This window comes from Dipodomys spectabilis, unplaced genomic scaffold (genome assembly GCF_019054845.1).
Source record: "Dipodomys spectabilis isolate Male_0828 unplaced genomic scaffold, ASM1905484v1 ptg000032l, whole genome shotgun sequence".
Classification (NCBI taxonomy): Eukaryota; Metazoa; Chordata; class Mammalia; order Rodentia; family Heteromyidae; genus Dipodomys; species Dipodomys spectabilis.
This window is the reverse complement of record NW_024870709.1, coordinates 12,802,486-12,820,053: the sequence shown is the minus strand read 5'-3', so window position 1 is coordinate 12,820,053 and position 17,568 is coordinate 12,802,486. Positions and strand designations below refer to the sequence as shown.

The 17,568-nt window shown below is 32.9% G+C and overlaps 1 protein-coding gene across 1 annotated transcript in view; it reads left to right on the top strand.

The window, feature by feature from the left end:
* Positions 1–17,568, top strand: part of Robo1 (roundabout guidance receptor 1) — a 378,600-nt gene that overhangs the window by 288,454 nt on the left and 72,578 nt on the right. The window contains exons 7-9 of the mRNA XM_042676939.1: positions 5,166–5,174; positions 10,425–10,549; positions 14,043–14,214. Of these exons, the coding sequence (XP_042532873.1) occupies positions 5,166–5,174; positions 10,425–10,549; positions 14,043–14,214 (306 nt within the window). The remainder of the gene's footprint in view (positions 1–5,165; positions 5,175–10,424; positions 10,550–14,042; positions 14,215–17,568) is intronic.

Here is a 17,568-nt window from a genome sequence, read left to right as displayed (position 1 = left end):
TAGATAGCTTCACCTCCTGAAAATCTGAGTATTCCTCTGTTTAAAAAAAAAAGTGTTTCTTCAAAAAAACAAAACCTATAGCTAATTACTCTTCATATTCTTCTGGAATGTGATATTTACAACACTAGTCTTGCAGAATTATTAATTGAAACTTACTAATCACTATGTAGAGGAGAATTTTTTTTAAGTCACATTGGTTCAAGGATGACTTAGAAATAAGCCCTTAATAATACAGAGTAAGATGTATTAATTAGCAGAACTTCAAAGTCAAGATAATTTTATTTGTAGTAAATTCAAGAAAGCTCTTTTTTAGTAGGATAATTTTAGCACAGATAAATTTGTTTAACTAGGAAATCTTCTATTGAGTCATACCAGGAATTTAGCATGCTACAATTATTCTAGATCCAAAACAGTGGCAGTCTTCTGCCATTGCATTTTAAAGTAGTAATTACTAGCAAAAGTAAGACTTTTCAATTCTGTATTTAAGTTGTAAAGACAACTCAAATATATTTTCAATTGTGATCCAAATATTGAAATCTCAAATATTGTGAAAATATCAATATCTTAATCATGTGATAATATGCAAATATTTTAATATTTTTGAATTTTCTGGTGTTTTCTAAATGGACCCTAGAAACCATACGTATAAGATATTTCATCAATTTACAGTGATATTATCTGAAAAGGATATTTTTTGAGAACTTTTCTTCTAGTAGCATGTGCACTAGATCCATATAATATCTGAAGGCTCCTATCAGGGCTGAACCATGATATCTCTTGTGCTGATAACAGGCTATGTTATTAAGAATCATAGCACAGAAGACACTGTACGATACAACTTCCTCATCCCTTTTCCAGGCAAGATGTATTTGTATTGGTGTGGCCAAATGGAAATAAATCCCATTTTGAAGACCTCTAGAGACATCACAGTTGGCAACCAATTCACGGTTCACTGGCCTTTACTGTTAACGGCTCCTTTTCTATACTTTGCCTATGTTGTTCACACTATTATTTCAGCCCATTATCTTCTTCTCTCCTGCTCTAAGTGGTTGTCACAATTGGCTGGCCTCTGTTTATTAGACCTAACCTGAAGATTTCTTAAGTATCTGCTTACCTTACTTGTTTTTTTTGGATACGTAAAGTCTTTTCCCCCAGCTTTTGTATACTTTTTTCAGACCTTTGTCATCTTTCTGACTCATGTCTTTGTAAATGTGACAAGAACATGGAACAAATCTAAGGCATCTTGTCTTTCTCCTTAATATTCTTCCTACTCCCCCCTCACTCCTTGTTCTCTGTTTTCCTTCTTTCCTTACATTTTCCTCTTAGACTTAAATCTTATTTATACCTGAAGATTATTGTCTGAGCAATGCATACTTTTACATAATAATTCCATAACATGGAGCCTTTTGTTATCACATTAAAAAAAGGAGTCTTTTAAGTGATTGTGCATGTACGTGTGTGTGTGTGTGTGTGTGTGTGTGTGTGTGTGTGTGTAGACAGAAAGAAAGGAAAATAACACACATTGTTTTCAAACTGTTTAAACAGGTATTTATTAAGAAGCTATGTGAACATTATATATTTTTTCTGTCTCCTAAGGTTTTCCAATAGCTATCCTTTTCTTTTAAACTAAAAGACAGGGCTGGAGATATCATTTCTAATGATAGAAATTCTGTTAGCCAGGAACAAAATCTTCTCTTCCCTAGTAATGCCACTAAAAGGTAGGGGGAAAGTTTGACTCAACAGGCATGAGTGAATGTTGCCATTATAGAATTAAAGCATGTTTTATGAATATATAGTACGTATTTCAGACAAGGCAACACTCCCTCTTACCATCCCCTCAAATAAGATAGTCTTCATGAAAACGTATGCCCCATATTCAAACTCAGCCTCCTGCAGAGTTCTCCAGTTCCTTACATTTTCTTTTTTTTAAATAAGTTTTTTTATTGTGAAAATACTGTACAGAGGGGTTACAGTTACATGAGCAAGGTAATGAGTACATTTCCTATCAAGCATTGTTGCCTCCTCCTTTGTTTTTCCCCTACCATCCCTTCCCTCCCACCTCCACAACTACACTCCCTCCCCACCTCCTCACCCCCCACCTCCCCCACCTAAATTGTAAAGTCCGTTTTCAACATAGCGTCTTGTACATCTCATTGTTGCAATGTGTCAACCTGTATCCCTATTTAAACAATTTGTTTTTTCCCTTCTCCTCCCCAAATTTTACCAACATCAAATACAGTGAAAACAGGGGTTATACCGTGGGGGATGGACATACAAAGCAACAAAAAAATCACATGGTACCTTATAAATACTTTAGAAACAATAGCAAGAAAGAAAAAACCACTTGTGCCCTTATCTTGGGGTTCATTTCGCTTAACATCATCTTAAAACCTATCTAATTTAATAAAAGTTGAAATTCACTGAAGAAATGAAATCATGTAGTGATTTTTTAAAATGACAGAAAATATGTTTACTTTTAAAAAAATTACTTTTTTAAAAATTACTTTCATTTCATAGCTGTTTTATGAAATTTTTAATCATTTCAAATGACAAATGATTACAATTCTAAGACCCTTAGGTGTTTAGATTGCTTTTATTTCAAAAAATTAATAAATAAAGATGCTTTCAAACAGCCTTAAGTCTACTTTGTTTTGTTATCACCTGTTAGGCTTTGTGTGTTTTTAAGACCGTAGCTGAATATCCTTCACAATCTTTACTATTCTGAGTTCTTTCAAAACAAATGAAATGAAATCTATGTTTATCATACGGTATGTCACTCTTTTGGAACCCAGAACTCAATGTGAAAATTTGTTCAGAGACCTGACTGAGTTAAAAGCCCTAGAAGGCAGCCTTTTGGTTAGCCCTGTGTGGCCTTGAGAAAGTTATTTATCAATTGCAGAAGGATAAGTTTAGACTATGTGGTTCTCAGGGCTCTTCCAGCACCAACATTTTATAGTTTTATGGTTTTATTAGAGCTAGAGACAGACAGGCCTGTCCTCTTTATTAGCAGGAAGGGAGTTGGGATAGAGTTGCTGTGAGCCTTTAAAGCAGAAAGCAAGTTGAGAATAGATAGAGGCTGAGAAGCCCCCTATAAGCCTGGAACTTGAGACTGCTTTCTTTGTTTCTTTTTGGCATACTAATGGGTCAATAAATGCTCACTCTCTATTTTAGAGAGCAAGAGAAAATTTCTGAAAAAAATAATTTATTCTATGTTCTTAAGTATAGACAAAGATAATAATATCTGTGCTTTGGGTAAAATGATTTTTGTAATCATTGGCTTTTGTCTCTATTGAAACTAGAAAAAAATAAAGGAGGGTTAAACTGAAAAGATGGGTTTTCATCTATATAACAGGGATTGTTTCATCATAGTACTAGTACTACCATGTACTAGTTAAATCATCACTGAAGATAGTCTTTTCAACAACTTCCGATATTGTAGACGTTTGTAAAGCAACTATAAAATATTTTCCAATTATTTGTCATTAATATAAATATGAACATAAAGTTCTTATATTCAGTCTAAATAAGAAGATTCTAACATTATGGCTTGATTGCTATTAAAAATTATTTGGCATTTTAAAGGATTGGCTTTCTAGTAACTATCTTATTTTTAATATATTGTAATTTTTAACATATTTTAAACAATTCTAAATTAGAAAATCACTTAAGAGTTATGTATTTGGACTCTTAATGATATTACTTCAATGAGATCAAGGTTTTTTACTTAGATTAATCCAAAAGGCAATTTAGATACATGTCTTGTTGTTTCAAAGGAAAAACAGTAGGCACAGTTTGTCAGATTCTCTCTGTAGTTTCAGAATATCTTCTCATTTAAGAGACATCAGTATTGTTACTCTTTTTAAAATAATTTTATTGTTACTATTAAGCTTTACAGAGGAGTTATCATGAAACATCAGTTTGAGGTAGAAAGAAATATAGCAATGCCTCTTTAATTCTGGTGTTTGGGTTATAGATTTTTTTTTTTTTACTTTGAAATATGAGTGAATGAAAGATTAGGCTTAATTTTTTTCTTTTAAAGGGAAAATAATTATTTCACACTTTAAAAGAAATATTTGAGTTAAATATATGTCATGAATTACCTTAAAATTTTGCCTTGCTGGCAAAAATCTGCAAGATAATACTTGTTTCTCTTTTATAGCTATCTGACATCACAACAATTCTTGACATTTGTTTAAAGTGTAGGAATGTGTACTTAGTCTAATTAATTTTGATTTGCTGACAGATATGAGAGTTTTTGAGTGATATATATTGTGGGGTTTTACTATGTTGGTATGTTGTTATTAAAAACTTTGCAATTGATAGTTATGACTTTTATTTCTAAAATTGGGAAACAAAATGATTATTTTCAGGCATTTTCATATGTGTATTATGCTTTTGAATATTAAGATACCTCAGTGTTGCAGCATTGATATTAATGTGATTTCCAATGGATAGGACTATAAAATTTGTCTCTTCTAATTTATTCATATTTTCTGTACATTTACATTAAAACATGCAAGAATCACTTTTCAGTCATTTGCTTACTCAACTTATGATGATAGAGTAGCAGAGATATCTGGTGCTTGTCAGAAATGTAAATTCTCACACCATACTCTTGCCCTATAGGTTCATACTGTGTATTTTGAGCAGACTTTGAGGGCTTGTGTATATAATGATTCACATGTGAAAAGTATGTTTAGTGAAATATCATTAACAATGTGAAACCCCTACAATTAATATGATGATAGAGTTACAGGAGTTAATATTCTTTATCTTTAAAAGTGCTCAAACTTTATTTCTCTGTAGGTTTAAGCAGCTAAGATTTATAGTGTATTTACATTTATTACATGTACAGTAACCTCACCTTGTCATGTGGTAGCCAAATATAAAGTTTTATAATTTTCTAGCTATTATGCCTTATGGCTCTGCTATTTAATCATAGCAGTGACTTGAAAATTCATTTCCCCCCAAATTATTCATGGCTGTATTTCAAATGCTAACAAATTAATTCATAGATAGTATAAACAATGTATCTAAAATATTAACTTTTTTAATCTTATATTAAAATAAGGATCATTGTTAAGTCGAATCTTGTTACTTTTTCTTTTTCATTTTCTGTTTCTTTATTTTTATTTATTCCATGTTTTCTTTTTTCTTTGTTTTAGTTGGGTCTGGTAAGTTGACATTTTATTGGCCATCTTCTAATCACCGTGTCACTGTGACTGGAACTTCTCTTCCCCTTTCCATCCATACCCTTCCATGTCCTCAACCAATCAGCCTCCATGTTTCACTTGTCATTGGCCACAGACAGACTGCACAGAATAAAGTCTGCAGGAACTATGGGTAACTGTGACAAAGAGTAAAGGTAATGGGGTTGCTAACTTTATATATTTTCAAGTCATGTATTATCTGCGTCTTTTAATTCTTCACTCCTGAAATAAATGATAAAATGAGGCCTAGGACTGCATCTTAGTTAAATGCTATTTCAATGTATGTCTTCTAAGAGCAATATATATATATATATATATATATATATATATATATATATAGGTACATATATATATACACATATAATATACACACAATTTGGCTTTTTTCTCTTCAACTTTGGTCATAAATCTTTGTCTGTCTTTTTGTGTACTGGTAGTTCAGTAATAGTCATTAAAAGTCTTGTTGAATGAAGCTTTCACATGAAGCTTTTTGTCACTCATTTTCATTTCTCTGTTTGACTCATTTCATTTTATGTATGAAATACTACATGGTATATCAAAACTTTATTAAAATCCATTATGGCAAGCATTTTCTCTTGTACAATTAAAGAACAATCAGGTTCTATGAACATACATAGAGGAAAATGCAATCATTAATTCTATATGGTTGTAAGAATGCCCTTTTAAATGAGTTTTATATGAATGTGCTATTATGCTAAAAGGTGTGCTAGAAGAAAATTTTCACCCTAAATAGTATCCCTCACTATTTTTTAAACTAAAAAGATTTACAGATAATACTATAGTATTAATTAATTCAGATAGAATGGGTTGTTCAACAATCTTGACACAATAACCAGGTATGTAGCTTCCTATAGTGATATCATAAATAAAAAACTAGATAAAGCTTTAAAATTAAATAATAAAGACTGTAAATAATAGGATGAAAATGGAGTTGAAGGTTTCCATAATGTATTATATATGACATATCAAAATTAAAATACTGGCAAAGAGAATTAAAGGACTATAAATTAAATGGAAATGTATTTACTGTATACATGCAAAGTGGATAAAATGTGAACATATCAACAGTTCTTAGGGCTAGGCTGTGTGGCTAAGCTTTAATCCAGCTACTCAAGAAAGTAGGGATTATAAGGTTGGAAGGATTACAGCATAAGGCCAGCAAAAATTAGCAAGACACTCCAAGTCAACAGACAAGCATGATGTGATGTTACACATCTGTATTCTCACAGATACACAAGGCAGACGTAGGAGATTCACAGCCCAATGCTGGCCAGGCAAAAATACAAGACCCTATCTGAAAAATAACTAAAAACAAAAAGTGGCTCATCCTATAGAGTACCTACCTAGCAAGTAGCTACCTACCTAAGTTGAAACCCCAGTACAGCAAAAATAATAATAATAATAGCAACAACAACAACAACAAAAATTCTTAGAAATTGAAAACACATGAGCATATTATTCAAGAAATTCAGGATATCAATGATGAAATAATATTAAGAGAAAAATCTATTCTTGGTTTGAATATGTGAATGCATATTGTTTTGAAATTTAGGGGAAAAAAGCCGTCTGAATTAGTGAAAATATAATTTTCCAACATATATTTTGAGCACAATTAACTATACTTTTGGATTTTGTATATTTTCATATGCTGTAATTTTACTTCTAGAAAATAATCATAAACATAACTGAGGGAAGAACGGTAATTCTACCACTGTCTTTAATAGTGAAAATTAGGAAAATCTAAATTTGTAGGACTGACTGTTTGGCTCAAAGCCTCATGAATGCTGAGAAAAATCAAAATGTGAAACAGTAGAAATTGAATGAATTAGGACTGGTAATGTGGCTCAGTGGTAGAGTACTTGACTAGCATGCATGAATCCCTGAGCTCACTTCCTCAGTACCACATTAAACAGAAAAAGCCAAAAGTAGCACTGTGGTTCAAGTGGTAGAGTTCTAGCCTTGAGCAGAAAAAGCTCAGGAACAGTGCCCAGGCCCTGAGTTCAAGCCTCAGGACTAGAAAGGAAAAAGAATAAATAATTTAATTTTATATTGGCCATTAGACAACTAGTAGAATGATATTTTAGCCAGGCACTTTTGGATTATGTAAGTAATCCTAGCTACTCAGAGGGCTAAGCTCTATGAATTAGAATTCAAAACCAGCCCAAACTAAAATTTTTGGAGACTTATCTGCAATTATACAAAAATATAAAAGTGGAGCTATGACTTAAGGAGTAGAGAGCCAGCCAGACTTGAGCAAAAACATGAAGTGAAAAGGTAAGGCCCTGAGTTCAAAACCCAGTACCAGCACAATAAATAAATAAATAAATAAAGCATTATTTTAATACAATATTTTAAAGTAGTATGATTCCATTCTGAAATACAGGTAGCTTTTCCTTTTAGTCATATTTTCTACATACATGTTCCACAATTAACATATATGTCACTGGCATTTTTTAATTAGGCCAAGTTTATGTGTTTTGCTCTTCAAAAAAATCCAATATATCACCACAAATATCAAATAAATGAATGTGACAAATGATCTTCACAATATAAGATATGTGATGATGACATATTGATACTGAGAAGAATATTTAGTGCATTTTATTACCTTAGAAATAAAATCTGTAGCCATTTTTTAATGAAACATAGTTTCACTATATGGCCCAGACTAGCCTGAGACCACTGATCCAAGTGATCTTCTGTCTTCAGCTTCCCAAGTAGCTAGAACTACAGATGTGTGCCACCATTCAAGTCAGGAGAAGATTTTCCAAAGTGTTCTTTCTAAGACCTATCTTGTATCTGATGTCACTGTTGATGTTGGCCTGTGCATATGCCTAAAAAATATAATAAATTCATTTCCAGACAAATATCTTGTGTGGAAGGATTGCTTCAGGATAAATGTAGTTAGCATAAGGGTTTGTATTCCTTGTTCCCAAATAACTCTTTGAGGCTTGAAGAGTCCTGGCATTTTATAAAAGAAACAGTCTGGCATACATTCTTAGACATGCTCCTGAGATTTAAGCAAGAGACCACCCGAGGTTTTTACTTGACTAAGTGGTCTGAACATTTATACTTTCCTGCTCACATTCCCTTAGTATTGGAAAGTCCTGTTCTCCCACTCATCTAATTAATCATGTGCTTTCCTTGCATTGAAAGAAACCAAACTCTAGTCTGGCTTTAGTTTCTTATTCAGTCGGTCTTTTCACTTTCTAGACTGATTTCTGCGTCAATGATTCCATTCCTTGACTTGGAGCAGAGATGCTGTATAGTTCTTTCTGGAGGAAAATCTCCAGGCAGTGTTTTATATGCCTATTATGATACCTGGGTAATTATAACATTTGCTAAATTCATGAGTAAACCACTCAATTGCAATCACAGGATTTAAAAAAAAATTATAAGCTGGGACTTCAGTGTTTCCAAATTGAACATAAACTAGGTTTCCTAACTTCATATTTTCTTCCCTGTAAGTTAGAGGACATTTGAAAGCATTTGACCTGATTTTTGACATCTCCTATAATTTTCTAGTCAAATGGTATAATTTAGACTAAACCTTAGTTCTTAAATAAAATAACAGCAGAGAGGAAAGTACACTAACTTAGAATCTAAGATATTTAATTATTTTTTGTAGTTTTGCCAGCATGTAATTAGAGAAAAATCATTTTCTGATTTTGTTAATGTTTTAAAGAATATATATGATTAGCATATTTATTAAATAGGCTTTTATGTCCTTTTATAACTTACTTATTCAGATACTCAGAATACAGGACATGAGCAATTTTTATAAATGTGTACAATTTTATGTATTATACAAGTTATACTATACACACATGTAAATTAACCAGTTATCTTTCTGTTAACTAGCTTTACTAGAAAAAAAATGGTATGCTTATTGACAGGATAGTGACGTGGACATGATCTGAATGTAATTTTTTAATTCCTATTTACTTTACAGAGTTGTCTTAAGCAAGTGACATAAATAACTGAGAGTACTTTTCGGGAAAGGGTTAGAAATAATGGAAGTGTCTTAAAAAGTGGATTAGAAGAGCCCTTTCCTACACAAACTGTCAAATGTCTAGCTTGAAATGTCTCTTCACTTCAGTTGGAAGTGAGACAAGACAGAAATAATTAGGTGTTTCAGACAGGTGATAAGGAACACATTTGAAAAATGAAAACAGTAGGTAAAAAGACTTACTTTCAGTGCACATTTTTCCAGGGAAATAATCAGCCCCCACGTAAGTATACACATACACACACACACACACACACACACACACACACACACACACACACACACACACACACACACACACACACACACACACACACACACACACACACACACACACACACACACACACACACACACACACACACACACACACACACACACACACACACACACACACACACACACACACACACACACACACCCTAAGCCCAATATCCCTCCCCATTTTGGCTCCATCAGCAAAGTCATCTAATGTTATCAGCTACCTCTAAGCCCACTGTAACTGACATAATTTTATGACTTTCTGTTTACTGCTGGGTGAAGTGGCCATTTATGTCTGGATAAATCAAACAGTTTGGGCAAAGCTGGCAATATTTATAATGTCAGGAGAAGCAGATGTTTCAAATTTGCCCTCATTTCCATATATATTCTGTTTGAACATGCCCTTGCCTATGTTAATGAAGGAGCCTGGTGAATCAGTATTGCTTTAAATTCACTTGTATTCAAGTAATGGAACTGAAGGTTTTTAAATGGTTGTCATTTGCATGGTAGTATTTCAAGGAGCTTTTGAGTTAAATTAAGGTAATTTTAGGACCTGTCTGCATTAGGAGGTCCTTGTGTGTATGATTAAAGTTCATTCACCTTTAAGCAGTTCTAAATGAGAAAAGATAATATTTATTCATACAATTTTAGATATATTTTGAGTGTAAGGGGTCAAATTGTAGCTCAAAAATTCTTTAAAATATGAGGGTTAATCCTAGAAGGTCAAGTAATGAGAAATATTCACCATGTAGCTCTATTTTATTCTATAAATATACACTTAATTTAACTTCAAATGAAGGCTGAGAATTGGTGCATGATTACAACTGTGCATAACGTGGGATAAAACAAAGGCAGCAACTGGAATATCTGAGGACCATAACGACCTGATTTTGATTCAGTGTAATTTGATTCATTTCCTTTAGAACCTCCACATTTTGTTGTGAAACCACGAGACCAGGTGGTGGCCTTGGGACGAACTGTGACTTTCCAATGTGAAGCAACTGGCAATCCTCAGCCAGCTATATTTTGGCGGAGAGAGGGAAGTCAGGTAAAAATCATTCTATTCTGATTTTTTTTCAAGCAGCACACATCAGTGCCACATCTAAGAAAAGATTAGTAGCAACCCATTAAGAAAATCAAGAAATCTAAAGGCACTCAAAAATTCCAGCTTCAGAGAAGACAAATATCTCGGTTTTAATCTTCAAAAACAATTTTCTCTGACTCGTTTTGGTATACAGGATTGTATAAGAAAGTTTATCCTTTTATCATATCATTGTCATCTTCATCAGAACTAATTCATATTAATTGAAATCTCTTCTCAACATATTTTAATCATCATTTCTATCATTAATAGTTCTAGAGTTAGACAATTACTCCCTTTCATGTATTTAAAATATTATAATTCAGTGTAATTTTGATAACGCAAGGTCTGAAGTAGCTTTTGAATTCTCAAATTATATCAAACTCTGCTAAATTTTTTGTTTTTCATCAATGTTATATTAAATATAATTCAGTATATTCCATTCTTTAAAAATTCTATATAGCTGTGTGCCAGTAGTTCACACCTATAATCCTAGTTACTCAGGAAGCTGAGATCTGAGGATCATGGTTCAAAGCCAGCCCAGGCAGGAAAGTCTGTGAGACTCTTATCTCCAATCAACCACTCAGAAAACCAGAAGTGGCACAGTGGCTCAAGTGGTAGAGCGCTAGCCTTGAGCTGAAGAACTGAGGGACAGCGCCTAGGCCCAGAGTTCAAGCCCAACAACAAAAATAAATAAATAGATAAATAAATAAAAATTTTATATAATCGCCATTTGCCATTAAATTCTGTTCTCTAAACATTTTGCCAGCTCCTCTTTACACCTAAACCAGAATATAGAGCTCTGTATTTGTTAAATTCTATGGGACTTCAGTTGAATAAACAAAAAGTTTTAAACTAGTTTAAAACGTCTTTTTTATCTTCTATCTTAGGATTGTTCTTCTTCTATGAAGGGGAATAATTACCTTTACAATACAATTATTCTTGACCTCATTTTATATTTGCCTGACTCGGTCTTGAGTGTTTCATGGTTTTGCTTTGAAAGCAGTTTCATCAAGAGCCAACAGGGTGCCTGAGGCTCACACCTGTAATCCTAGCTACTCAAGAGGCTGAGATCTGAGGATCACGATTCAAAGCCAGCCTGGGCAGAAAAGTCGATGAGACTCTTATCTCAAATGAACTACTCAGAAAAGCCAGTTGTTGCTTCTGTGACTCACGTGGTAGAGCACTAGCCTTGCTGGGCACAAAGAAGCTCAGAGACAATGTTCAAGCTCTGAGTGAAACCCAAGGACCAGGAAAAAAAAAATGTTAGCAAAACCATCAATTCAATTCTGTTTTTACTATAGTTAACTGTCAATTTGACTAACTTAAATCCATTGTCATTTCAGTTCTAACATATTGGCAGTATTAACATATTTTATTGTGCCTCACTGAAGAAAATTTGCTAAAACTAAATTAAAGATAAAAGAAACAAGAATATTTTACTAAAACAAGAATATTAGAAGTGAATTATGGAAGAATTCTTTTTTTATTGTGAAAATACTGTACAGAGGGGTTACAATTACATGGGCAAGACAATGAGTACATTTCTTATCAAGCATTGTAGCCTCCTCCTTTGTTTCCCTTTTCCATCCCTTCCCATCCTCCCCCAACCCCCAACCAATCCTCCCCCCCCACCAAAGTTGTAAAGTTTGTTTTTCCACATAACAACTTGTACATCTCATTGTTGCAATGGATCCACCTGTATCCCTATTTAAAGGATTTGTTTTTTCCCTTCCCCTCCACAAATTATACCAACCTCAAATACAGTGAAAGCAGGGGTTTATACCATGGAGGAGGGACATACAAAGCAACAAAGAAATAATCTTATAAATGTGTTAGAAACAATCACCTGAAAGAAAAAAAAAAACATTTGAATACATATCTTAGGGTTCATTTCCCTGACGTCAACTTATCTGACCTTTTCTGCTTGGCTCAGATATATACTAGTTATTGCAAATAAGGGAAACCATGGGACCTACGTTTCTTTGGGACTGGCTTACTTCACTTAATATAATTTTTTCCAAGTCTTTCAATTTCCTAACAAATGGGGCAGTGTCATTCTTTCTGATGGAGGCATAGAATTCTCTTGTGTATATATACAACATTTTATGGAGGTTCCTCAAAGACTCCACATAGAGCTCTCCTATGACCCAACAATCCCACTTTTGGGCATTTACCCAAATGATCACAAACAAGACCATACTAAAGCTACCAGCACAACTATGTTTATTGCAGCATTATTTACCATAGCTAAGATATGGAATCAATCCAGATGCCCCTCAATAGATGAATGGAAGAATTCTGTATAACAAGAATAGTAAACAATTAAAAATTTTTTCCTAATATACCTAAACTCAGATTTCCTAAATTATTCCTAAATAAGTAATTTAAATTCTAGATCAGTCCTCAGTTTATTTATTCATTTATTTTTGTCAGTGTGCGGCTTAAACTCTTGGCTTGGGCACTGTCCCTCAGCTCTTCAGCTCAAGGCACCAGTTGAACCACAGTGCCACTTCTGGTTTTCTGGTGGTTAATTGGAGATAAGAGTATCCAAGCTAGCTTTCAACCATTATCCTCAGATCTCAGTCTCCTGAGTAGCTAGGATTATAGGCATAAGCCACCTGTGTCAGCTCTCAGTAAATTTTGTTGCTAGTTTGGGCTTAACACTTTTTCATTGAACATATATCCATGGAGGTCTATCTAAACCTTATACTTATGCTAATGATATGTGCTACAAATCACCAAAATGAAACAACTCTATTTAAGAGGCAGATCAGTATTCTTTATTTCATAACACACAATGGCATTGTGCAGTATTTCACATGATCCTCTAAGCTCCAACAATCAGGATATTTTTATTTAATTCAATCTGAGATTTTTCAAAAAAAGTCTATAGGTATTCTCACTTTTTATGAGGAAAAACAAATATGTCCCTCTAAATTGATGGGTAAATGTTCCTGAACATTTGTAATGGACTGCCAGCAGAGATGCTTATTCTGGTGCCACAGTGACATCCTTGAACTTAATTTATCAAAATGATTTATATTTTAATTTTGCATATGTGTATATATATATATATATATATATATATATATATATATACAGGTCTTAAAGTTTGTAACACTAGTAACCATAAGCATATTGAGCATGCATTTTGTCATGATTTTCTTAAGCATGTAAATTTTGTACTCTAATAATTATAACATCATATATTACTGAGATTGATATAATTATATGACCTCATTAAAGTTTGAACATTATCTTCTGTGTGCCTAATATATATTTATATATGAACATATCTATATGTGTAGTTGACAATGAAAGATACTTAGTTTACTTTTGTTTGTATATTTGTGTGTGTGCATGAATGTATTTTTAAATGCATTTTTAACTGTGCCAAAATACTGTAACCTAGCCCTTAACCTATTCTTCTTCCTTCCTCCCAAATTTTGGGTTTTAGAACCTTCTCTTCTCATACCAGCCCCCACAGTCTTCCAGTCGATTTTCAGTGTCCCAGACTGGGGACCTCACCATTACTAACGTCCAGAGATCAGATGTCGGGTATTACATCTGCCAGACTCTAAATGTTGCTGGAAGCATCATCACAAAAGCATATCTGGAAGTGACTGACGGTAATGTATAAAAATTTGGTTCAAATTATCCACATTTCTTAGGACCAAGAGTGCCAGAAGTTGTTATTTGTCTCAAATTTTCACACTCTTCCTTACATTATTTTGTATACTAAGGGGAATATTGCTAAGTCAAAAATTATTACTTTAATGCAAAATTTCTATAAATAACTAAGATCAGTCAGGTTTACGCAATCATGGCAATTATATAAAGTGAACTTTATAGTGAATTTAGTGCATATCTCTATATAGGAATGTTTATCACGTTTTGGAAATGTGATGCATGGTAAAATATATTTTAGTTTAAATGATCATTTATTCTGTTGCTTCTAAATTATATATGGCAAGATTATTTGGTCATAAATTCAGTGAGTCTGACAACTCACAACCCATGTGAATAAGTGTACTTTTCTAAATAATCTGATTTAATATTTTTTATAAATGCCTCTAAACATTATCACTTAATACAAATAGAATTATATTGTAGAGACATGATAATATCATCACTTAATACCAAGTATATTGTAGGTGTACATTCACTATGGAGATAAAGAAAGTAATGACAACACAATTTGGGAAGATGCAAGAGAAGAAAAAGTTGTATATACACAGATATATATTTCTTCATGTGTATTTATGATTAAAGAGTAGTCTCTAAACATATTATAAGGAAATATCAATAATATATAAAATGTACACATGTCTATATAATTATTCCTATAATAAAAAATACCTACACTCAAACAAAAATATATTTCAGGTAGTTATAAGTATATTATATATTTCTATAACTATGCATGTATGTTTGTGTGTATGTATAATCAAGAAAAGCATGACAGCCTACAAATTAAAATTAAGGTTAAAAAATAATAGTGATAAAGTGTTGGTTGCTTCTAAAAGTAAATTCATTGAGGAATTCATAGAATAATCTCATGTGTATGACCCCATTGGTTCAAAATAATGTGAGTGCCATCCATCCATGTGTACTGTGCATTTGTTTTAGTGCTGTGTAATATTCTACTGCATAAATACACCAAAATGTACTGAGGTTTGAATTCAGGGCCTGTGCTGTCCCTCAGTTTGTTCTCATGTGGCTGATGTTGTATCACTCAAGCTTTGCTGCTATCTCAGATTGTTTTGCTGATTGATTGGAGACAAGAATTTCTTAGCTTTGTTTGCTTGGGCTGACTTCAACCCTCAGTCCTCAGATCTCACCTTCCTGAATAGTTACGATTGTAGGCATGATCTACTCCTTCTCATTGCTTCTTAATAAATTTTATAATAGTAAAACAAAGATTTCTACCTTCCAATCAACATATAATAACTTTTAATTACTTGTACTTTTGAGACTAAATCTTGCAGAAAACTGTTAATAGGAACTTTTAAGCATCCCTAAATTTGTGAATGCCAGACTCAGCCCTTGTAACCAATTCATTCCCAAGTCCCAAATGTCAGGTTTTCCTTTATTATTTCAGAGAGAAGTGAGTGGTAGGATTCAGGTACTTTTGTAATTACTATTTTGGTATTATATTTTTTTCTATTTTCTTTGTTTTGAAATGTATTGATACTGTTCAAACAACTTACAAGCATGAACTCGTTTGATAAGAGTAGTTATTGTGAGTGCTGGCAGCATCAATATTTATATACTACTGAGTCTGATCCAAAGCAAGACTAGTAGATACAGAGTATGCCCTTGATAGTGGGTGATGTCAGCATCTTGACCTTCTTTATTGTTTGCAGACAGAACAAAGGGGATGGCAGAATAAAAGCTGAAGCACAGGAGTAGCAGCTATCTTTAAAATGTTTCTCCTCTGTAATTGTGGCTAAACCCTAAGAATATTTGACCCAGGAGCATGAACATTATGTCCACTTCATTGAAAAATGTCTAGTCTGTTTATTACTAGAATCTATGAAAAATAAAGTTAGTGAGTTTTAAATGATGAATAAAATTTAAAATTATTTTGTGTTCATCTTTCAGCACCTATAGATTTATAATGCATTGATCACACATTAGACCCTGAGGAGATCTTGGATATTTATTTAACTTGATGAAACAGATGTAAGCCCCAATATTTTATTTAGAAAAGGAAGATTTATAGTTGCTGTTTGATTTGGAGAAGTCACTTATCTCCCAGTTTTAATTCCTTAAATTTTAAAAGTGAATGATAATCTTTTATAGCCTAACTCAGAGATTTGCAAAATAAGATCCTTGAAACCAGTTTGCAAATGGAAGGCAATTGAGATGCATTACTCTCATGTTCATTGATTCATAGATATGAACTTTTCATGCATGAACCTATGTGTATGCACTTTTGTGTTCTTTCTCACTTGAAATTCCTTCATAAATATATTTAAATCAAATCCATTACTTCTTTCTGGTAACACAGCATTATATTCTAATGACATTATGATATAACTTCACCATAAGATATTTAAATCTTTCACTGAATGTGGAGAATAGCTAGGTGGGTTTTTGTTTGCTTGTTTTATGAAAATTGCAGTAACAGACGACTCCACTTGTTCAACTGCACTGTTGCAGCACATTACCATTCTACCAATATTGCATCTATACTTAATGATAATGAGTTAGGGTTTCTCAATATTTCATTAGTTCTAGACACTGTGCTAAGAGACAATTACATATGGATAATGTCATTTGACAATACCTCATTTCACTGAGGAGTATACAAAAGAATAGTTAAGAGCTATAAGGAGATCTGAGATTTAAAACTTAAATCTGTACCATCCAGTAGGGTAAGCTTTTCACTTTGGGGCTTTTAAATTTGGATTTAAATTATTTGTCATCAATTATAAGCTCACCACTAGTTTTGTAAACATCCTAGCCATACTAGTGTACTCAGTAGATACAATAGCTATTGCCTATGATCCGAACATGTCCACTGAACAGCACAATGTATTTCTGACTTCAGAAATGACAGTGATTGCTCACTATCATATTTCATTTTAGTCAGTTTAATGTGAATTATTAGAAATTTGAAATTTGTCCCATAAATCTAAGTTTAGAATGGACTCATGTCTTTAGTATTTCATGTTAATCAGTGATAACACCATGGTTTTATTTACTTAAAAACAAAATTGCTTAAATAAATTCTTACAACTTTCAGCTCTGATATACTTTATAGCTTTTCATACATGTGCCCAAACGTTATCATAGTATAATAGCCTTTTCCAGTGATTCTATTGAGCATTTATTTCCATCTTCATACCACCCAGTCTTTGGTGTTAGTTTGAACAAGTCTTGCTATACACAGTTCACAAATTAAAAAAAAAAAGCAAAAACAGGTGCATGAAACAACCCATCTGAAGTCATATGGTATCTATCTAGTGAGGAATATG